The 23331-nt window shown below is 51.5% G+C and overlaps 1 protein-coding gene across 1 annotated transcript in view; it reads left to right on the forward strand.

Annotated features, from left to right (window-relative positions):
- Positions 1-23331, forward strand: part of LOC130598111 (tyrosine-protein phosphatase non-receptor type 11-like) — a 40457-nt gene that overhangs the window by 15706 nt on the left and 1420 nt on the right. The window contains exons 2-15 of the mRNA XM_057407222.1: positions 7212-7334; positions 13669-13863; positions 16580-16772; positions 16862-16981; positions 17256-17369; positions 17598-17694; positions 18218-18297; positions 18727-18882; positions 19793-19924; positions 20109-20263; positions 20471-20538; positions 21380-21531; positions 21733-21833; positions 22883-23001. Coding sequence (XP_057263205.1) covers positions 7212-7334; positions 13669-13863; positions 16580-16772; positions 16862-16981; positions 17256-17369; positions 17598-17694; positions 18218-18297; positions 18727-18882; positions 19793-19924; positions 20109-20263; positions 20471-20538; positions 21380-21531; positions 21733-21833; positions 22883-22967 — 1771 coding nt within the window. The 3' untranslated portion in view covers positions 22968-23001. The remainder of the gene's footprint in view (positions 1-7211; positions 7335-13668; positions 13864-16579; positions 16773-16861; positions 16982-17255; positions 17370-17597; positions 17695-18217; positions 18298-18726; positions 18883-19792; positions 19925-20108; positions 20264-20470; positions 20539-21379; positions 21532-21732; positions 21834-22882; positions 23002-23331) is intronic.

Consider the following 23331-nt stretch of genomic DNA (forward strand, 5'->3'; position numbering starts at 1 on the left):
TTTCTGTTCTGGTTTCTCTGTTCTGAGAAACAAGCTGCCTGATTTCATAGGCAAAATCATTGCGTTAGGCACCCGCCTGGAAACCCTTTGCTAAGAGACTGTGACAGATCATGAATGCGGTGCTGCTTTCAGCAGGGAGATGGGGAGAAGGTGAATGAGTGGGGCACACGTGAAGAGGGGAAGATGGGCCGACGGCAAGCATGGACTGGAGTAACTGGAATCGAGGGCCTGAATCATAGGGAGTGAATGAGTGTGGAACCTGGCATCAGGGAGACAGACCAGATGTGAGGTGATCTTCATTAACAGTTAATGCCAGCTGAGGCTCCAGAGCCGGTAAATGCTGCACCAGCTGCCTGCCAGCAGGGTGTTGTCTGCCTCTGTTATTGTAGGGCCTGCCTGAAGGAGCTCCTGGAGTGCTTTTACTGCTGTCCCTGGGGTTTCTATGTGTACTGTCAGCATCCCGTTGCAGCAAAAGCCACCCTCTCCCCCAGGATGTGTGGGTCTGCGCAGCCTCCTTCCTCCAGGTCTCCAGGGATGGGAATGGAAGTGGGGTTAAACGACAGTGATAAAGCTGATCTTAGCCACCAAACCCACTGTCTTGCAAGTGCCATCTGTGGACAAGCTCTTGCGAAGAGCTGCATGTGGAGCCGTTGTGACTGTATGTAGCATGAGTTTCGAGCCAGATGTGGGTGGTGAATTAACCCCTCTCTGAACGTGGTACAGGGGAGCGCTGGGTACGTGCTGCTCTGCAGATCAAAGCAGCCCTGCTTTGCTGTTCATGGAGGTCATCACCTAATAGGCAGAGGTGTGGGCTGAAGTTTCCATTGCAGCCAAGGCTGTTTCACACTGGTATTGCGGAAGCAGTAGTGGTACAGCCTGCAGAAGGGCGGCGGGACTGGCTAAATCATAGCTGTACGTTCTCTACTATGAGGGTATAAAATAGTCCCCATTTCTTATGCTGTCCCTTAAGCATTGGAGGAAACAGGCCATAATTGCTGCATAAACACCTTGTTTGCTTTGAGCTGGCTGCTGGTGCTGGTGCTGGGAACTTGGGTTGTGCCATAGTTGGACTCTTCAAATGAGCACGTTAGACACCTGGATTTGACCTTGGATGGTCTTAAGGTCCTTTCCAACCCTAACTGTTGCACGATTCTACTGGAATTCGGTGCAAATCAGATGTGTACTTTCTCAGAGACATTATTAACCATTCCCATTGGAGTGTGAGATCCATTAGGAAAATGCTCTGTAAAGCATAGAATGGAGAGAAGCTGGTTTCTGTCAATGTTGGACCCCAGAGGACTGGTGTACCTGCTATGGAAATGGGGCTGCTGAGTTAGGAATGGGTTTGTTTGTGTTCAGGTTGCTTGCAGGAGTCTTGGGGGATGTTAGATGATGTGCACTGGCACAGTTGGCTGTCATGATGCTAATTGCTTTAGGAAAAGGGAAACATTTACCTGTGTGTAGAACCACATGGATCTGCAGGGTGTGTTTGTTTAATGCACTCCCTTGGGGCTATGCTTGATCTAATGAGCCTTCTGATGGGATTTGAATGGAACCAGACCAGAACCAGCAAAGGAGGTTGTTGCAGCTGTGTCGGGCTTGAGAAATGATTTCTATGCAGCCAGGCCTGTGTAGAACAGCTTTTAATGAAGATGTGAACTCTAATAGTTCAGTATGGAAGCATCGTGAAGCCAGCCGCAGCCTCGCTCTATGGCACGTGCACAGTTTGCTGAGTGAGGTGTTGCAGGACAAGAAGGATTTCTCCTCAACCAACATGGAATTGCTTATTTCCATCTCTCTAGGAAAGCCCATCCTCTGGTTTACCTTCTTTTCCCCCCAGGAGGTGTGGGGAATGCCATGCCATGCTGCGCAAGCACCTTACTGTGGGTTTGTGCTGCTATAACCCAGTGTTACAGCATCAGCCTCACTTCAGCTCTGTAGGGAGAGCTTAGTGGGATTCATTTGCTGTATAGCACTGAAAGGAGTGTTTCTGAGTGCAAACACAACCAATTGATGCATCTTTATAAAGGGATAAGAAGGTCTGGGATACTTTAAGCAGCTCTGAAGGTTTCTTTCTATGTGCCGAATAGGAAACTCATCCTTGCCAAGCACTGCATTGCCCCAGGTTACTCCTGCTCGCACAAGTCACCCTTCTCCTTTCTGTGCTGGAAGAATCCTCAGTGCTTTACTGCTTGGCTGCATCCCACATCCTGCCCTTCATCACTGTGGTGGGACGCAGCGTGACTCTGATTGGGGAACCAGGGGTCCATCACCCCTGTACCAACAGCATCTTTAACACTGCCCCTTGTTCCTGGCTGGTGTTGTGGGGCTGTAGCATAGCAGAAAGGAGGCCTGGGGGTTGTTGGTCCCCTCCTCCTCCTTTTCCAGTTGGAAACCACCTCAGCTTGCTGGGCTGGAGCTGCGTGGCACCAGACCAAACCACACACACAGCTGTAGGCGTTGTGTCTCTTGAGCCACGTTTGCTTTGATCCTCTCCAAGCCTAACAAAGGCAAGTTTTACCATTGCAAACACTCCATGTTTTCTTGCTGAGGTTGGGCTGAATTGGGCTTCAGACCCAGGGACCAGGGGATGCAGTGGGTGGGCACTTGGCAGGATGCTCATTGTGCCTTCCGTGAGCTGTGGGAGAAGGGGAAAAGAAAAGGTGATGTGGAATAACTTGCTTCCATCCCCATTGGGACCTCACTTAGGAGCTTTACCCTTTACCTATAGATTGAAGGATCCTATTGCCCTAGCATCCGAATCATTTCTTAAGTATCATTTCAGGTACAGTGCCTTTTATCCATGGGATGTTTGCTGGAGCTGTTTGGAATACAGGGATTCCCAGCTAGGCTTTAAAACTGCTTTGGTTTATAGGTTGCTGAGGGTGTTGCTCAACTATTTGTTCTGTTTTATCCCAAGACAGGGTGCACGAGGATGCATTCCAACAGAAGAAAGCATTCCTGCTCTTGTTCGGGAGGAAATGAGTAATCCCCTATGGAAGCGATGACTCTTTAGTAATTAAAGAGAAATTATTGAATAGTGTGATACATAGGGAAAGGTTTCCTTTTCCAGAGCTCCTGCTGGAATGTTGCTCCCACCCAAGGGCCTGTTTTGAAGCTGGAGATCCCTATATGTGATTTACCTGGGTTTGGGGAGCTATGCCACCACCATTGCTTGATACCCACAGGGTTGGGAAGGGTCTGTGGCCATTGCATCAGTCAGATGCATGGACGGAGGATGGATGGCATCTGCCTTTGGTGTAAGTGGGTAGATCCTACATGGAGAAACCAATTTGCCTTTGCCTGACCTGTGCCCAGATCTGCTTGTGCTGGCCCCTGAGTGCTTGAATAGGGCTGTGCCTTGATGGGCAGGAGGCTTTGGTGCCAATGGGGAGCATAGGGGTGTGAGAGCTGGTGATGAGCTGCTGCAGCGTGAGGACTTCAGAGCTGGGGCTGGTGTTTTGAGGGGCTGTCTGCAAGGAAAGGGCTGTTGAGGGCTCACCACGTTGGTGACTGCCATCCCTATGGCTCCTTTATGGGTTACAGGTGTCTTACAATGGGCTTTCTGGTGCTCTCATGGCTACCAGACCTTTCTGCTTCTGAGGTCCCTACCAGCACTATCCTCCTTTAGCTGAGCTGGGGACTTAGCACTGCAGCACCAGTCTCTCCATCCTCTCTCTGTTTAAACCAGTTCCTCTGTGTAGCCTTGGCTCCTGTAGGGCACTTGCAGGTGGCTCTTTACTCTCAGTTTGGTTTCAGGTGGCAGGGAAACACGTTGCTCTGCGTTGCCTGAAGCACACGGAGTGGATTCACTTGGAGAGATGAGAAGTTGTTCGATCCCCACTCTTATTGAAAGCAGCTCTTTAGGTGTGAGTCAGTTCTGCAATGAGCACCAGCAGTTGAGTGGTTGCCTCAGAGACCAAGCACAACGATGCTTGGTGTGATATTAATGATGCACTTGTCTTTCCCCTGTGCTGGAGATACAGTTTCATAGACTCATGGAATAGTTTGGGTTGGAAGAGACCTTAAAAGCTCATCCAGTTCCAACCCCTACCATGGGCAGGGACACCTTCCACTAGAGCAGCTTGCTCCAAGCCCCATCCAGCCTGGCCTTGAACTGTTCCTCTTCCTTGGAATACTGCAGATCTTCCTAAATAACCCAGTGCTCCTGCAAGCAAGTGATGCTTGCTCCCCTGATGCAGCCCGTGGGGCTGTTGGGGGCTGTTGGGAGGTTTTAGCATCACCATTTAGTGCGAGATGTGTGGGTTGGTGCTTTCTGCTTCCCTGCCCTGTTGTGGGTTGGTTTTGCTTCCCAACAAATGCACTCCAGTAAAGACCATAATGAAGAGCACCTCTAGGAGAGGCTTTCTGCAAGCACAGCAGGGCTGGGGTGATAAAAGCACTTTGGGCTATGCAGTGGTCACAGCAGTTGTGCCTTCAACCCACAGGATGGAGTGGCAGAGAGCTTTAGAGCAGGCGGCTCATGGTGAATGCTGAGCGGGATGGGGTGACCATCACACATCAAAGATTAACCATTAAACATCAAACCTGAGTTCAGTTCCGGCTGGTTTTGCCGTTGGTCTTTTTGCCCCATTGGAATGGGGAGGGAGGTGGGAGCTGGGAATGCGGGAGAGGTGCGTTTGAGCCTACACAAGGGCTTGAGGATGTGCCCTGCAAAACCTCATGGGGTTTGTGAAACCCTTTGTAATCCAGGTACAGAAGCCTCTGGAAAGCAAGTTCCAGGACCAGAATTCCCACGTGGATGTGACCTTGCATTTGAAAACGCCCCTTTTGTGCCACAGACCTGTAGCATCCTTGGCTCAGGAGGGCAGCCTGGGCGTGATAGTGCCAAGCAACACGTTCCCGTCCATATGCATCCATCCAAAGAGGAGCTTTCCTTTGCTCTGGAAACACATGGCAGAGGAGCCTATGCTTGCAGAGGGCCTTTTCCCTGCTTTCCTTGCTTCCTCTTTCTGCTGCTGCAGTCCAGTATTGCCTTTCCTCCCCCTTCTGTTTGTGAAGGTTTTCTCCTCGGCGCGTTGCTTGTGCTCCTTGCAAGCTGAAGACCAAGCTGTTTGCATGTACGTGTGCGGTCTGGTTCCTGCCCGAGCACTGGGAGCACTGTCCTAAAGGAAAGGGCATTGAGCATTTGGGTTTTGGTGACACCAAAGGCAGCCTTAAAGTGAACAGAGCCCCAGATTGACCCCCGATAGGCTCCTTCCCTGTCTCTTGCTGCAGAGCTGTCCTGCTCTTGGGTGTTTGTGGGGTTTAAGCCTAAAGGGGCTGCAGGTAAACCTGGAGAGGGGGTTTGGGACAAGCGCCTGTAGGGACAGGCCAAGGGGAATGGCTTTAATCGGCCACAGGGGAGACTGAGCTGAGCTCTTAGGCAGAAGCTCTTCCCTGTGAGGGTGCTGAGGTGCTGGCACAGGGTGCCCAGAGAAGCTGTGGTTGCCCCATCCCTGGCAGTGTTCAAGGCCAGGTTGGACACAGGGGCTTGGAGCAAGCTGCTCCAGTGGAAGGGGTCCCTGTTCATGGCAATGGGTTGGAACTGGATCAGCTTTAAGGTCCCTTCCAACCCAACCCAGTCTGGGATCCTCGGAACCCATGTGTGCTCACAGCTATGGGTACAGGCTGCAGAAGCTCCCATGCCACTGTTACACCAGAGATAACCTTAGGTTCCCTACTGCTGCCGGCTAGGATGATTGTGCTGCCTTTATTGCCATGATGCATTCAGTGGAAGCATTACAAGTGGCCTTTGGCAGCTTCGTGGTGTCCCTGAGCTCCATTAAGCTCCATTAGGAGCATCCATCCCGATGCTGGTAGCACAGAGGAGTGCTGGCCCTGCAGAGTGCGTTTATGAAAGGGTGTCACTCTGGTGATGTCAGGAATACAAGGGTTGGAAACGCTGGGATTCCTGTTTACCATCTGTTTCCATGGCTCTTCCCTAATAGCCCTCTCCTCCAGAATTCAAGGCTCTTCAGTCAAAGCTGTTTGGCTTGTGGTGGGAGGGAGGAAATCCCAAACTGTGGAGGGGATGGTGACATTTCTTGCCCTTTTCTATGTGTATCTCGGAGACAAACACCGTAGTGAGTGTGTGTGTGTGTGCCTGTGTTTGTGGGTTGTCTTTGGGTGCATTTCCTAATGCGAGGTGGTGCATTCCTCTGCAGCCATTGAACTTGCAACCCCTTTGGGGGGACATTGGGTTTGCTCATCCGATCCACAGACAGCAGTGCCCCAGGTCCCTAAATGCATCCAGAGATGCTTCTTTGAGGGCCTGTTTGGCTTGGAAAGCTGCAGTGTTGATTGCAGGGGCTCCTACACCATCGCCCTTTGCTCATAAGGGACATTTGAGTGTGCAGCCTATTCTCTGTTCGTTGTGGCTCCTCTTCTCCTCTTTCCTCATGGAAAATATTACAGCATCCCGTGCAGGAGCGTCAACGGGAGCATGATCTAAGACTGAGCAATGCTTTCAGTGCTGAGTGACTCTCACTTTGGGTGACTGGAGATTACTCAAAAGAGCCTGGCCTTTAGAAAGGGGGTTTTCAGTGGCTTCTATAAAATGAAGCCATAAAGCTGGTGCCACATGGGAAATCATTGGTCTGGTATGCACTGAGTGTGCGGTAAAGCCTGGGGAAGCACCAGTTCTTGTGATTCCATCATAAAAGCTTGATCAAGACTGATAGCATCAGCAATGGCACTTAAAATACAAAGGTTGCATTAAAGCAGCGCACAGTGTGATGAAACACTTTTCCCCTTAGGGTGAGCTGTCTCTTTTTCCCTTCTCTGCTGTGTCCCGTTCGCCATCCAGCAGCATCCAAAGCAGCGTTTCCTTTGCTTTGGGGCCATTGCTGGTCCTGTGAGGAGAATCCTGGAATGGTTTGGGTTGGAAGGGACCTTAAAGCTCACCCAGCTCCACCCCCTGCCACAGGCAGGGCCACCTTCCACTAGAGCAGGTTGTTGTACCAAATGGGAGAGACCAAAGACCTGAGCCTTGGGTTCTTGCTGGGGAGAACAGGAGGTTTTAGTGCCATCCAGACCCTTAAAGAAAGGCCTTAAGTGCCCCCAGGGATGCAGGTCTTGGACTCAGGTCAATTGCCAGTGGATATGAGCATGGGGGGTTGGCACTGGATGATCTTCATGTCCTTTCCAAGCCAACCCGTTCCATGATCCTATCTAAACCCCCTTTCACGTGTCCCATTTGCACTTTGCAGGTGGTTTCATCCCAACATCAGCGGAATTGAGGCCGAGAAGCTGCTCCTGACCAGGGGTGTCCATGGCAGCTTTCTGGCTCGACCTAGTAAGAGCAACCCAGGAGACTTCACTCTCTCTGTCAGGTAAGCACAGGGGAAGGGGCTGTCCCGAGTGCTCCAGCACAGCCTGCTCTGAGGGATGATGTGCAGTGGGAGTGGAGCTGCACAGCGATGTGGTACCACTCGATGTAAAAGGGTGTTGGAACAATCCCCCTTGCAGAGGATGTGCTAAAAGCCAAGCGCTGCTTCCTCCTGCTTCCTTCATCCCTGTGCTGCCAGGGTCAGTTCTGTGCTTATGGATGTGTTGCCAGAGGGAGGAAGATAGCAAACCCGCTTCTACTTTGTGGAGATGCGTTCAATCCCAGCAGGAATGAATCATCTCACTCCAATTTCAAAGGAACTTAATGCAGCTGCCTTGTTTGCTGTGTCTGTAAGGGATCTCAGGAGCATCTCCATAAGAGGTTGAACTTGCCGACCAGCCTCAGGGTGGCTGTGTCAGCCAGCATCATGTGCATCGCCTTTAAAGTGCTCCTGTGTCCTTTGGGATCAAGGGTGGTTGTGGAAAGGAAAATTATCCATGGTTATTGTAGCCCCTTCTGATGCTATGGGGTAGAACCACTCAGAAGGTGAACTGGAGAGGCAAAAGGTTGCATTGACCCCATGTGGCTTCGACAGGAACCTTCCACGCAGGGAAAGAGCAAAGGTTTCTCCGGGTGCTGGTAGCACAGACCCTGGTTTTGGGGTGGCTTCTGCTGAATTTAAACAACCCTCATTTTGTTGAGGAAACTCCAGGGAGTTTGTAAACCCTTTGACCAAGGCCGTGCTTAGAGAAAGGATGTACAAAGGATGGAGTGGACCCAGCGTTTCCTCCTGGCAGGGCATTGAATCTAACAGGACATAAGCAATTCCAGCGTGGTTTGAGCCTCAAGCCCTCCCCATGCACCTCTCACTGCTGGCCAGAGCAGTGTGGGGATGCCAGCTGGCTCTGGTGAGGTTTTGCCCTCTTCTTGTTGCCTTAACCATATAATGGCCAAACTATATAATGATTGATATATATATATATATATATATAAACTGTATGATAATACAGTTGTGTCATAGCAAGAGGAAGGGTTTACAGCTCCCTTATCTCTCTCAATGCTTCTTTTTGTCTTGGGGAATGCATCCTTTGCCTCTCTTTGGCTCTGACTGACCACAGCTTCTCACCCTATGGAGCAACACGACAGAAGGGAAAACTCCATCTTTTCCCATGCATTGGCTGGGTGGGAGCGTTTGGGGCTGACCTCACCAGCTCCCCAGTGATGTTGCCATCAGAAACAGCTGTGAGTTAATGAGAGAGGCAGGAAGTGCTTCTAATTGGGATGGAAAATAAGCTCACAGAGAGCTGCCTTGAGCAAGGCAATACGTGTAACATGGGGGTTATCTTCATGTGAGCTCAGTGTCTCTCTCAGTGTAGCTTTGTGAGTCAGGCTGTTGTTTGATGGTAAAGGGAAGCACTGACAGCACCAGCTTGTGCAAGCAGTTGCAGCAGTGCCCTGATGTGGAAAGACACCCAGAAAGCAGCACGGTGACCCTGCAATAGCAGGGTGAATGGCTTTGATGGAGAAGCCAGATCCCAGCCCTGCATTGCTGCAGTGATGCTTTGTGCTGTGTGGTCCATGTTCTTCCCTTCACTCTGTCCTTGTTCCTCAGCCAAAGGCGATGTGTGTTTCTGCTGTTGTCATCTTCCACCTTTCCTGGTCCATTCCCAACTGGGCATCCCACGGAACAGCTCCATTCTTTTGGCCATAAGCTCAAGCTAATTCATGCCCTGAATGCATCTGTGATGCCCTGCAGTGTTGAGCTGCCAGTTAAGAGCAGAGCCTTGCTATCATAGTACTGAACAACACCCAGCACAACCCACTGGGCTGGTTGTAACCCAGTGGAAAGTCTGACCAAGTTGTGAGTAACCCAAAGCTCTGACACATCCCGTGCTTCCAGGAAAGCACATTAAACACGACCCAGAGCAGCGTGTTGAGCTTTGAGGCCTCCTGAGTTGAAGACAAGGAAAGAATTCTTCCATTCACTACTTTGACCTGCAAGTCCTTGCTCCTTCCTGGCGCATCCCATCTCTATCCCATGGTTTGGAAGGTTTGGCTATGGAAAACTTGCCTGGACATGGCCACCATCCAGCAGAGCAGTTTTGCTTATACCTTATCTAAGTGATACGCTCTTCTCCCACTGATGATGGCAAAAAGCATGTGCATAAATGCTGTTGGGAATTAGAGCTGCAACGCTTAACGGAGTAGAGAATGAGTAGCTCTGTGCTGTGAAAGCTTGGGCTGCTGTCTTTCCCCTATGTCCTTTCTCCTGCTACATTACACATATAGATGGAACAATGTGTTATTATCCTCACCTAGGATTATATCCTGAAAGAGCTTTTTTTTTACCTCTGAACTGGACAGGTCTCTGTATTTTTCCCCTTTCTGAGAAATAAAAGGTTTTCAAAGGAAACATCACGGATGTCTTTGAAAAAGTACCTAAAATAAAGGGGTCAGGAGGAGAAAGCACCTTGAGGAAAACAACCAAAACCTTTTCCTCCTCCTTTCAACCCCCTTTTAGCTTCTTCTAGGCTCTTTGAACAGCAGTGAGGGGAAATGCAGCTCCTTTTAATTACAGAGAGGATGTGGGCTGGGCAGAAAGCAGGCGATGGGGTTCGGGCTGACCAGACCACACAGCGAGTGGCCGTGTGCTGGTGTGAATCCAGATACGTGTCCCTAAAGAGAGGCAAGGAAATAACAGGGAAGTTATGATGTTGCCATGCAACTCTGAGCCTGTTTTCCCTTCATTCCTTTCTTTCCCTCTGTGCACTCCTCAGCCTTTACCATTACAGCAACAAGTCTTCATAGGGCTTTGTTTTCTCCCTCTTAAGAGGCAAACCCACGTGGAGGGGATAGGATATGGTTAATGAATGGATGATGCTTGTCCTGGTCTTCCAACCAACCTCAGCTCTGCATCCAAACTGCTGTCATGAGCTAAACCTGGCTCCTTCCTCTTCTAAACTCCTCCTTGGGATGTCTTATTTCCGTGCTGAGTGGCTTGAATTCGTTTGGAAGCAGATAGTTCATTGAGAGATGTAATGCAAACGGATAGACGCCTTTGACTCGCTTGTGCTCGTGTTTGGCAAAGCGGAGGAGTCTGAAAGCATCCTTTTGATGGCAGATGGTTGGCAAGTGGTCTGTGCTTCCCATCCCTTCCCAGGGCAAAAGGCTGGGTGTCTATGGAGCAGGGAGCACCTTTGGGAATGCAAGAAGCACAAGGAAGCAGTGCCAAAGTGTGAGATCACTGTGTAGTTGGATGCCCTCAGTCCATAAGCACCTTGTGGAGCTTCTAACACTGTAAGTGAGCAGTAGGGCTGCAGAAGGCAGCTTCATCCTAGGGATTGGGAATGAGGAATTCAAACCCTATACCTATCTCCAGAATTCCCATATCGGTGTCTCTGGAAGTGCAGGCAAATGTCTGCTCTGTTGTGCTGTATTGAACAGGGAGTTTTCTCTGAGCCCAGACTCCTGTGTAATTGAAAGCAAACAGCCACGTTTCTAAACCCTGCGGGAGAATCACCTTGGTTTATCCAGAGAGAGTCTTTGGGGTGGTTTTGGGTTGCTTTTTGCAGCTTGTCAATGGGCTCCCATCTGTGAGGCTCCAGGCACAGGCAGGGAACACACACACACACACGACCAAGAAAGGCTTCTGGGGGTGCATCAGGCCAAGGTATTTCTGCCATTTAAAGGGGTTCTGTTGCTTTCAGTGACAAAAAAGGGTCTGTTTGGGTGTTTTGTGAGTCCTCTTCTTACTGGCTGTGCTTGAGAAGAAGAGCAGACTGGTCTGTGCTGGTGGTCAATGCATAGGAACACAGATTCACAAGCTGGAACACTTGGGATCAAGAAACCCTCTTGGGTATCTGGAGGGTTTAACTAATATCTATATATTATAGATAGATATATCTATATTATAGATAGATCTATATATTATAGATTATCTATATTATATATGTAGATATTAGTTATCTATAGATATCTAATTAGTTATCTAATAGATATAGATATTAGTTATCTAATAATAATATCTATATAACTAATAACTAGTATCTACTAGTTGTACTAATAGCTCAAAGAAGCTTGACTTGGAATAGAGCAACCCTCACTTGTCTAACTGCTGACCCTGCCAAAACAGCCTGATTCTGCTATTAAATAGTGCTGCAGCCCTATGAGAGAGCCGTGTGTCTGATGGAAGTAGCCATGCCCTGCAGCTGAGTGCTTTGGGCATCTCCTTTGTGCTTTCTTTCACTAGCCAGCATGGGGGGGACACACTCCAATGGATGCTGCTGCTGTGCACGCCAGTTGTGCTGCCCAGATTGGAGCTGCAGAGCTGACGCAAGCTTTGAGAGGAGAAAATGGGAAGGGAATGGGGGTTCATCAATGCCCTTTGTGTTTAGCATGACCTGGAGGGCTCATGGGATAAATGACCCTGATTCTCCCTCTGCTTTTCATCCCTCAAAGGCCTTGGGCTGGGGGTGGGTCTGTGAACTGAGCCTTTGTAGGTCCCTAATGGGGTTGGGGTGTGGGAATGGAGCTGTGGAAAGAAGGGAGCTTTTGAGCCTTGGGCCAAGTGGCCAAACCACAGCTTCATCTGCTGCCTTCTGTGGTGCACAAAGGCCCTTCAGGTCCTGCTGCTGGCATGGAAGGCAGAAGCCACGGGCCAGCTCCTTTGGGGTAAGAAGCATTGTCATTGAATGGGATGGGAATTGAGCAGCCAGTTCTCGTTTCTACCCAGTGAGATGTGCTCGAACCCTTGACGCAAACACTGCCAGGCTCTGAAGCCTCTAAATACCATGGGGTGCTGCTCATGGGTTCCCCGTAATGCACATGGATGGTTCTACCTCCAAGACCTCGTTGTGAGGATGTAGCAGGACCCTGATGCAGTTATAGCCTGTTTGTTGGTCTTCTGTTGCCTTTGTTCTGCTGTTAATGCGGGATGATGGCAGTGCTGTGGATGCTGCCTCTGTTGTTGTTGCCACTGATTCGGCTCTAACTGGGAATCACCTCAATGCCAGACAGAGCATAAACTGCATTGACAAATTCCTCCTTAGCAGCTGGGATGAAGGAGATGGGAATGTGGCCATCTATCAGGGCAGTGTTTTAGGGGGAACACATGGCATGAGGTGACTGTGGCTGGGAGCGTTGCTGTCTAATCATAAGCAGTGCTAATAAGGGTAGGTCTGGAGGAGGAGCACACAGTGCTCTGCTAGCCCAGTGCTGTTAATGTTTCTAGGGGCTCTTCAAGGCTTAAAACAGAGATCTCGTTGCCAAGTCATCTTGTTCATAGAACCAGCCCGTGTGCACAAGCAGGTTCAGCTCTGGCTGGTCAATGGGCTGTGCTAGAGTACACAGCAGCAGCATTGGAACTCAATCTTTAAGATCCCTTCTAACCCCAAGCATTCCATGATCCTATGGTCTTGTGGAGCTGGGGCTGGATACCCAATACCATCCTGATGCCTCATCTTTCACTGCTATGGGAGCTGTACCCTGCTGCAGAAAGGCAGCAGGAATGGGGGATAATAACACTACAGAGACCCCCTGTGTGGTCCAGCTCTTCCTTCCATTTACCCCCATGCTCAGACCACTGTAGCATTTCCAATTCCCTGCTCCATGAAAGGAATTTTCTTACCTGGAGCGCTGCTTACGGCACCTCAGGTCTCCTGCATCTCACTGTCACCGTTGCTTTGGCAACAAACCAAGAGATGCTGGCGTTAAAGCATGAGAGATGTGTCCAGGTTTCCAGATCTCTCCGATAAAGCTCATCCACCCAGCACAGGAACTGCTGCTGAGTGTGGTTAAGATGCAGTTAATCTGCCTGTCACAGGTCACTGTGGCCTTCTGAGGAAGCAGAAGGGGCTTTGGTTGAGGAGGCTCTTGGAGCAGGCTAATAAAGGCATCCAGATTCCCTTGAGCCCTGAGGGCACCACTGGAGAGGGGAAAGCATTGACCCTTCCAGAACAGTTCATAGGGTTTGTAAATAGGCAGTATATTGGTTTGGGTGATGGTTTTCCTCTTTTCAAGTGATTACATGATAGGGAGAACCCTTCTGCATAGAAAACTGCTCCCTGTAAAGCAGAGGGAGGTCAGAGCCTCATCCAATGTAGAGGGTAAGGAACATAGGAAGTGGAAGGGATGGCAAAGGTGGAGTTCTTCATCTCTTTTGCATGAGGTTATCTGGGAAGCAGAGCGAGCTGGGTGCTTGTGAGGATCAGAGTCAGTCCTTGGCCAAGCAGCATCCATCCCTTCCCTGCTGTGGAAGTGAAGGACAGGCGGCATCCGAGCACCAGCGCTGCGTTTCCATTCCCGCATCCTTTACAGTCTCGCCTCCTTTCCCTCCCCAGGAGGAACGATGAGGTGACACACATCAAGATCCAGAACACGGGGGATTACTACGACCTGTACGGAGGGGAGAAGTTCGCCACCCTCGCGGAGCTGGTGCAGTACTACACGGAGCAGCACGGGCTGCTGCGGGAGAAGAACAGCAACGTCATCGAGCTGAGGTACCCCCTCAACTGCCAGGACCCCACCTCGGAGAGGTACAGCACCTTCTAACAGCCTCTCCGTACCCGGCTTGGGCTTGGGCTTGGGCAGCAGCCTAAAGGGTGTCTTGGGGGTGTGATGCTGCTTTTGCGACCCAAAAGATGCGCATCGCTGGGATGTGGTTCCTGAGCTGTGCTGATGGCGGGCACGACCAGAAGCTGGCTGGATAACAGCAAGGCCCAGGAGCTCATGTTAATATCACCGTGTGCCAATGAGCCTTCTCTAGCTCTTAACCAAATGGGAATGTAGAGCCATAGAATCGTTAGAATGATCTTCAAAGCTCATCTAGTCCAACCTTCCCTATTAGGTGATCTTAAGGTCCTCTCCAGCCCTAACTGTTCATAGCCCCCTTCCAGTATCTGAAGGGGGCCTATAGGGATGCTGGAGAGGGACTCTTCATTAGGGACTGTAGTGACAGGACAAGGGGTAACGGGTTCAAACTGAAACAGGGGAAGTTTAGATTGGATCTAAGGAGGAAATTCTTTCCTGTGAGGGTGCTGAGGCACTGGAATGGGTTGCCCAGGGAGGTTGTGAATGCTCCATCCCTGGCAGTGTTCAAGGCCAGGTTGGATGAAGCCTTGGGTGCCATGATTTAGTGTGAGGTGTCCCTGCTCATGGCAGGGGGGTTGGAACTGGGTGATCTTAAGGTCCTTTCCAGCCCAAACCATTCTATGATTCTATGAGCAGGGACATCTTCAACTCAATCAGGTTGCTCAGAGCCCTGTGTGGAAGGGGTTTTACCGGTGTATCCTTCAGGATAGCTTTGGTTTTAAAAGAGAGACCTTGCGAGTGACTTGTCTGCTGCAGATCCCTAACCCTAACCCTAAGCCTTCCCCATCCCATCTCACTCTGTAGCCACTGTTCATCCCGTAGCACCACACTGTTGCTTTGCAGGGATGGGAATGGATGATGGGGGATGTTCCCACCAGCGTCCCCTTGCTCCGGGACACTCCAGTGACCCCTGTTTTCCTTCCCCCCCTCATTTCCCCCAGTGTCCCATGCACTGACACAGCGGTTGAAGAGGGGAATCCCTCGTGATGCTAAAGCAGGCTCCCAGCTGTTGGTGCAGGCTGGTCTCAGTGCTCCCCTCCACACCACCATGTGAGGCAATGGGAAGTCCCTCCAGCTCCCGTGCTCCCAAGGGAGGTTTCTTTGCTCATTCCCAGCCCCTGGTGCTGGGAGCACATTACAGAACCTCTGGAAAAGTGGAAACCCCCTTTAGCTGGGTTTCCCCCTCTTCTCCTGCCAAGGGAAGTCTGCCTTGGCATGGAAGCTCCAGAAGGATTCCTGCTCCACACCACACATCTGGTGCCATCAAGAGGAAGGGAAGGGAAAGGGGCCAAGTCCTCTAAATATATGGAATGACGATGGTGTCGGAATATAGCAGGACACGTCAGGGTGGCCTCTTTCCAGCCCTGGGTGTGAATGGCAGCAGTGCTGTAAGCAGGCACTGATGTACTTCAGCGGAGGTGAAGTATAACTGCACAACTCATGCAGCACCATGATCCCAGTGCCTTCCCCAGCCTGCAAGAAGGAATCTTGCTCTTTAGAGGTCGTCCCAGCCAGCTTGGTACCGCCTGCCTATGCAGAATGCTGAGTTGGGACTCGAAGGCATCAAAGCATCACTGACTGCTGCTCCATAAGCTTCATCCCCTGGGACAAGGCTGCCCAGACGTGACGTGATCCCATCACATGGACCTGGGAAGGTTATTTTGAGCCTCTCTCAATTCCTGGCAGCTTGGCTGCTGGGCCAGGAGCCAGCCCCTTCAGAATGGGACCTGTGGCATCTGCCAGAGCCACTGCTGAGCGCTGGGGATTGAAGCTCTGCTTCGCTCCAAGCTGTTCTTTGTGTCTATGGTGGTCCCTGAGCCATGGATGGCTGCTGTGTAGGTGAGATGTGCTGCTGTGCACTGAAGGCAGCTCACCTGCCACAGCCAGAGCATAGAGCTGGCACAACATCTATATCTATATGTATTATAGAATCATAGAATGGTTTGGGTTGGAAAGGAGCTTAAGATCATCCAGTTCCAACCCCCTGCCATGGGCAGGGACACCTCACACTAAACCATCTCACCCCAAGGCTTTGTCCAACCTGGCCCTGAACACTGCCAGGGATGGAGCATTCACAACCTCCCTGGGCAACCCATTCCAGTGCCTCACCACCCTCACAGGAAAGAATTTCCTCCTTAGATCCAACCTAAACTTCCCCTGTTTCAGTTTGAACCCGTTACCCCCTGTCCTGTCACTACAGTCCCTAATGAAGAGTCCCTCCCCAGGATCCCTACTCCCATCAGGAGTATGGCCAGCAGGTGGAAGGAGGGGTTCTCCTCCTCTGCTTCACTCTGGGGATACCTCCCCTCCAGTCCCGTGTCCAGCACCACAATAAGGACTTGGGTATAAGGCAGAAGCTCTTCCCTGTGAGGGTGCTGAGGCGCTGGCACAGGGTGCCCAGAGAAGCTGTGGCTGCCCCATCCCTGGCAGTGTTCAAGGCCAGGTTGGACACAGGGGCTTGGAGCAAGCTGCTCTAGTGGAAGGGGTCCCTGTTCATGGCAATGGGTTGGAACTGGATGAGCTCTAAGGTCCCTTCAACCCAACCCAGGCTGGGATTCATGGCAGTGGGTTGAGCAGTCAAACTGGGAGCCTAACGTGGGTTTGCCGTGGCAGTGATTTGTGCGCTTCCGAGCTGACCTTTCTTTCCATCACACTCCATAGGTGGTACCATGGGCACCTCACTGGCAAGGAGGCAGAGAAGCTCCTGACGGAGAAGGGGAAGCCAGGGAGCTTCCTGGTGCGGGAGAGCCAGAGCAAACCAGGAGACTTTGTCCTGTCAGTGCTGACAAATGAGGATAAGATGGAGACTGGGGACCGGAAACCACACGTGACCCATGTCATGATCCACTACCAGGTTGGGAATGTGCTCTCCCTGTCCCTGCCATAGACAGATGGGGTCTGAGTGCTCCCATCTCACTGTGGCTTTACCCCCCTCTCCTGCAGCCAGATGGGAAGTATGATGTAGGCGGAGGAGAGAGGTTCGACACGCTCACAGACCTGGTGGAGCACTACAAGAAGAACCCCATGGTGGAGAAATCAGGAGCTGTGGTTCATCTGAAGCAGGTAAGAGCTGCTCCAGCACATGCCTGTGGGTTCTTGCTTGCCCATGCTCCTGGGGATCTGCACTCCCTGCTCCCAGAGCATCCCATGGGCTGCTTGCTGTGCTTGTCCAGCCTCACATCGGCTAGGGACATCCTGGCCCTGCGTCAAGAATGGACCCAATTCCTGCCTATGGGAATCCTTGGAGGCATTGGCAGGAATTGGGTCCATTCAAGGGGGAATTTACCTGTCTTTGTGTCACTGAAAGTGGTTTCTGTTCTGTCTCCATCTCTTTCAGCCGTTCAACGCCACGCGCATCAACGCAGCTAACATTGAGAACAGAGTGAAGGAGCTGAACAAGATGGCAGACCACAGTGAGAAGGCCAAGCAAGGGTTCTGGGAGGAGTTTGAGGTACCAGATGCTCCTGTGCTCTGTCCCTTTTGTGTCTGTGGGTGAAGAGCATCACAGTTGCATGGGAACGTCATGGTTTCCCAGCACTGGAGTCCTCTTCCTGCCACCACTCCCTCTGCTCATCTCTGCATTAGGAAGCCAAGCAGCTCATCCAAAGAGCCCTTTCTTTGCCTCTGACTCCCCTTGTCTGCCCAAAACCACCTTGTTCTGTTGTGTTCTGCCCCACAGATGCTGCAGCAGCAAGAGTGCAAGCTCCTCTACCCCAGGAAGGAGGGACAGCGACCGGAGAACAAGGCTAAGAACCGCTACAAGAACATCCTTCCCTGTAAGGAGGCACTGAGTAGTGGTTTGGGGGTTTTACCACAGTTTCTAATGGCAAAACCTGGTCTTTTTGGGGTTAGTTAACCCTGCAGAGCTTGCTGATTGAGCTGGGAAGAGATGCACAGTGTCCTAGTGAAGCGGTCCAGTTCACAGTGTTCTCCATCCCTTTTCTAACCCCGTCCTTTCCTTCTGCATGGGAAACTGGTGGGTTGCTCTCCTCTCTTTGTACTGTGAGCCCAAACATGCTTGAGAGCAGCCCAGAAGTCACAGAGCCAGAGCTTCTAAAGGCAACAGTGGAAAACTTGGGCTCAGGTTGGTTGCAACACTGCAGATCATTGATGCCCACCCAAGTGACTGGATTGGCAGCAGCACTGGGAGCCAGACAGTGTTGAAGTGCCACTAAGTGTTATCAGAGAGCATCTTACCCCCTCTGCTGCAGTGGTTACCCATGTGGCTGCATGGCTGCATGGGCAGCAGTGGGTGCCCTGTGTGTGTGACCCTCCTGTGTCCATTGGGCCTCTCTGCAGTTGATACCACACGGGTGGCGCTCCGAGACGTGGATGAGAGTGTGCCAGGGTCGGACTACATCAATGCCAACTACATCAAGGTACTTGGGAAAGGGAAGACAACATTTGGCGCTGTCCTGGTGGTTTAAGTCCTGGGGGGATGGCCCATCAGGACCAGTGGCTTTCACTGGGTCCAGACTGTGGTTTTTGACTGCATCCCAAGGGATCGCATCATTCTGTCATGTCCTCTTTGCCCCTATCTATGAGTTTATCTCCTTTCCTACACGTCTTAAGGAGGTCCTGACCCAGACTTTGTTATTGAACATTATCTCTGAGGTCAAATTATAACTGTCATCTGTAAGCTAAGAGCTGCCTGAAGCTGTGTTTCCAGCAGCTCTGCTCTGGCACTTAACCACCAACCTTTGGGAAACCTTATTCCAGCCGCATCCGCCTGGAGCGCATTAAAGCAGTTCTCATTCCTCACTCCAGCATCACTGGCTTCATTGTGCCTCCTCTCCTTTGCTCCTCAGAGCATCCCTGAAGACGGAAGGAACTCGGAGCACTGCAAGATCTATATAGCCACCCAGGGCTGCCTGCAGACAACAGTGAACGACTTCTGGACCATGGTGTATCAAGAGAACAGTCACGTCATTGTAATGACAACCAAGGAGGTGGAGCGGGGCAGGGTGAGCGCTTGTAGGGTGCTGTCACCAAGTTACCTGGCACTAACAGTGTTGAGTTGTCTCTGGTTAGCTTGCGTTTAATTTATCCTCTCTCTTGTGATGTTGCTTTAGCTCTTCTTCATGAAGGAAATGTACCACAGCCCCATAAGTACTAATGGGGTGTCCCTCGTGACTTGCTTCAAGTGGGTAGGGGTTTATTCCTATGTCTTCAGAGCAACTGCAGGTTGCAGAGAGAGAAGGCTTCGTGCTTGTTACAGCAGGCTGGAGAGCAAGGAGCGGGGCTGTAAGCTGTGTGAAGCATGAAAGTGATTATACAAGCTGTGTACCACCTGTATGCATTTCACCAGGAGTGGGTTGGCAGAGGCCAAGGAATACAGTGAAATTCCATGCAGAGCCATTTACAAGCACTGCCTTCTGTAGTTCATTATGGTTGGCACTAGTGGCTTTGCTTTGGAGTGAGAGGGAGGCTGGGACTGCAGCAGGCCGGTGCCGAGATGAGAGATGGCTCCGCTCACAAACCACCTCTTGTCTTGGCAGAGTCGTGGCAAAGAGGGATGTGCTGGAGGACAGGAGGGGTATAGGCAGACCTGCAGCCCCTTGGGATGGAGGTTTGGCTCAGGAGTTAGGCAATGACCAGACCAGCGGCTCAGAGCTGTGTGTTAAGTCTTTACCCTTGCCAAAGCAATACCTGAGGCTGGGGCTAACTAAGGAGGGAGATTCCCCTCGGGATCATGTTCTTCCTAGAGGAATAGCCCTTTCTGGTGCATAGGAAATCAGTGTATGTGTGATCTCCCTTAAACCACTGCACTGGGGCTCCCTGCCATCAGAATGCAGCAGCATCCCTGAGCAAGGCGCTTGGGGCTGCCTCCTCCATCTCCCCATCCACTAATGGTGTGACCTGGTGCTGATGCAGAACAAGTGCTTCCGTTACTGGCCGGACAAGGGCTGCACCAAGGAGTATGGGTGCATCTGCGTGCGGAACGTGAGCGAGAGGGAGGCCCAGGGCTATTACCTGCGGGAGCTGGAGATCCTCAGGACCGACAGGGTGAGTCCTGCTGCCGCCTGCCCACCGGGCATCCATGGGGAGGGAGATGGGGCTCTGCTGTTTGCTTGCTGGGTGTTTGTAATGGTCCCATTGCCGGGCCACACTGCCCAGCTTTGATAAAGGGAAGGGATGGAGAGACGTCATAAGAGGGTTTATAGACATGGTGGATGCCTGTTCCCTGCAGGATGAGCGCCCGAGGCTGGTGAAGCACTATCAGTACTTCAGCTGGCCAGACCATGGGGTGCCCAATGAGCCTGGAGGGGTGCTGAGCTTTCTGGACCAAGTGAATCGGGCACAGCGAAGCATTCCGGACACGGGGCCCATCATAGTGCACTGCAGGTATGGAGCAGGGTGGCTGGCAGTGGGGCACTGCAGTGGGGATGGGTGATAAACACCTGCCTCCTCTTGTAAGGGTCAGCCTTTTGCTGGGCCTGTCATAGAATCATGGAATGGTTTGGGTTGGAAGGGACCTTAAACTCATCCAGTTCCACCCTTCTCCCAAAGGCAGGGATACCTTCCATTGATTTTATTCTTCTCCCTCTCCAGTGCTGGAATAGGACGCACAGGCACCATCATAGTGATAGATATTCTGGTGGATATTATTCACAGGCAAGGTATGTCTTCCTTATGGCTATCTCGTGGCTTTCACTGTTTGCCTTGCTCTGGCTGCTCATGGGTTAACCCTGCTCTTGTGGACACAGGATCTCCAAGCAGGGGGTTTGACTTGTCTGGGAGACAGTGGCCATAGGCTTAGCCTGAATGCAGGGTGAGAAGGGCTTTTGTGTGATGCCCAGCTCCCTGTTTCTCTATAGGAGAGGAAATGGAGCTCTATCTTAATGAAACAGCAACCCTCTCTGACTGGGTGTGCCCATGGAGAGCTCTGTAGCGAGGGTAGCTTTCAGCAACACGCACAGGAGAGTCTTCCCATTGGCATCAATGGGAATTTCAGGGTCTCTTGAACCACCCCCTTTGTTGAGGGCAGAGGGAAGGAGGTTCAGTGAGGCTGTAACTCCAGTAGCCCATTTAGAAATGAGGCCCCTGGACTCTTCTGTGTAGAAGGGCTGTCACCTTCTCCTGAAAGCCTAGAGATGTTACGGAGCTCTCTGTGGTAGCTCTGTACATGGTCCAGGAGCCTTGAGGCAGGTGGATGCTCTTCAGCAATGGTACCTTCAGCACTGGTTGTATCTAGTTCATAAACCAGGCAAGGGTGCCAAGTCTGCATCCGTAGGAAGCTGCTGTGGAACAGACCTAATTCCTTCCCTTCCCCTTGCTCCAAGCAAGTCTTCCCTGCCTTATGCCTCAGCCACCACAGTCCAAGGCTGAAAAGCATCTCCAAGGCCCTGAGATGCACCAAGTCCTTTTGATTGTTTGGAAAGCTTTTCCAAGATACCCTAAGGAAACAGTTTTCCAGCCGAATTCCCACTCCCTCCATGTGCCCTTCTTGTTCCCGAGCAGGGCTGGACTGCGACATCGACATCCCCAAAACCATCCAGATGGTGCGGAGGCAGCGCTCGGGGATGGTGCAGACCGAGGCCCAGTACAAGTTTGTTTACATGGCTGTGCAGCAGTACATCGAGGCTGAGCAGAAGAGGTTGGAGGAAGAACAGGTAAGTCCCATTCAGCTGGATTGGGAAAGCCAGGGCAGACCTTGGCTTGCACCGAGCATCGCTTCTGCCTTCTCTCTGGAGCCCAAATCCTGCCCTAAAGACACGGGGATAAGCCCATAGCCCTGCTTCCTGCTGGCACATGGGATATTGTAAGGCTTTCTCCTAGGAATGGGATGCTATGGTCTTTGCTTTCTCTTTCAGAGGAATAAAAGGAAAGAGCGGGACTACTTGAATATTGGCTACTCTCCCATGGACAAGGGCAGAGGCAAGGGACAGCCCCCTTCCCCACGGACCCACACTGTGTAAGCTGAACGTCTCTCTGCCGAGGATAAGAACTTGATCAGTGGAAAGAACAGCTTGAGTGAAGTGTTTTATCCTTTGCCAGCCTGTCTCTCCCATACCTGACACTTAACCACTTGCTGGCATCCTATGGGAATGGTTTAAACCAACCAGATGATCCCAGCACAGTGGTGGTAGCATCTTCCTTGTGTGCTATGCTTTGGGAAAGGAGAGGAGGAAACGGGTCCAAGCCTTTAGTGAGCAGAGCCCCATATCCTTGGCTCTGGAGAATGAGCTGAAAGCTGTGCTACTGCCACTGAGCATCTCTTACAGCAGAATGTGAAGGAAGATGAGAGCAGAGGGAGGTGGTTCGCACCCATGTGCTAAGTAGCATGAGTTCCTTATATAAGCAGAGAGAAAATACCCCAGATTATGTGTTTTCCTCTTGCCCCAAGTGATGGGACAGCAGTAAGTGATGGAGAGGGGTCATAAGATGAAGGAGAGTGGGCAGGGACATGTGTCAGCTATATAAAATCAGAGCTCTTGGGCACTTTGAGTTGCAGGGTTGGTTTTGAAAGGAGCAGGGGTGGGTGTTAAAGTGGAGGCAGCAAAGCTGTTGCTGAGCTCATGCAGAATGAAAGATCCATCTGAGAAGACGACAAAAGAGATGTCACGTATTCTGTCCTATGTGTCCAGCTTTGGGCATCAAACCTCCTTTAGAGGCACTTGGATCTGGCCTTTAAAGCAGCCCTCTCCTTCCCTTAGATCCAGACAAGCTGGATATGTAGAGAAAGTAAGAGTAGGAAATACCAGGGTCTGTATCCACTGATCCAACAGAAACTGCATCCACAAAAGGCTGATGCAGAGGAAGGTGCAAAGCTCCATCCCCAGGCTGTATTTGAACCTAAGGGGGGGTCCCAGCTGGAGGGAGAGGAAAACAGAGATTGAAAACAGCAGGAGGCTTGATGTCATCCTATCCACAAGGTTGGGGAGGGCCAAAGGGAGCTTGGCTGGGCCCTTACCTGCCTCGGAGCAGGGAGGCTCTTGATGTTAAGGCTTTGTTTCTTGACAGGGTTGATGATGAGTCAGCTTCCGTCTATGAGAACCTGAACATCAAAAGCCCGAAGGTTTCAGGGATGAGCAACACGGGGCGATAGAGGAGCCGGCCGGAGCTGCGTGGAGGCTGTACAGGTGGGAATGCTTGCCCTGCTTAACCCAGTGTCACCACGGCCTGTTCACATCGTGCAGCTCCCCGTGGCTCTGCCTGCACGGAGCAAGGCGGCTGAGCTGGGACGGAGCTGGATGGAGCCTAAAGATGTGGCTGTGGCCAGGTGGGAGAACAGGGGGAATGGGGTAATGAGATCTCAGCAGGGAAGCACATTGACATCACCAGTGAGGGGGGAGAGCTGCTGCTGGGCTGTTATGTCAGGCCATGCAGAACAGGAGGGTGCTAGCAGGAGAGACCTGGCTCCGTCGCCTGTCCCTGCGCTCTTCTCCCACTTGCAGCCCATCCCAGCCTTC

Source organism: Pezoporus wallicus, unplaced genomic scaffold (assembly GCF_028554395.1).
Source record: "Pezoporus wallicus isolate ANWC-B61680 ecotype Strahan unplaced genomic scaffold, APGP_CSIRO_Pwel_v1 contig_14689, whole genome shotgun sequence".
Taxonomy (NCBI): Eukaryota; Metazoa; Chordata; class Aves; order Psittaciformes; family Psittacidae; genus Pezoporus; species Pezoporus wallicus.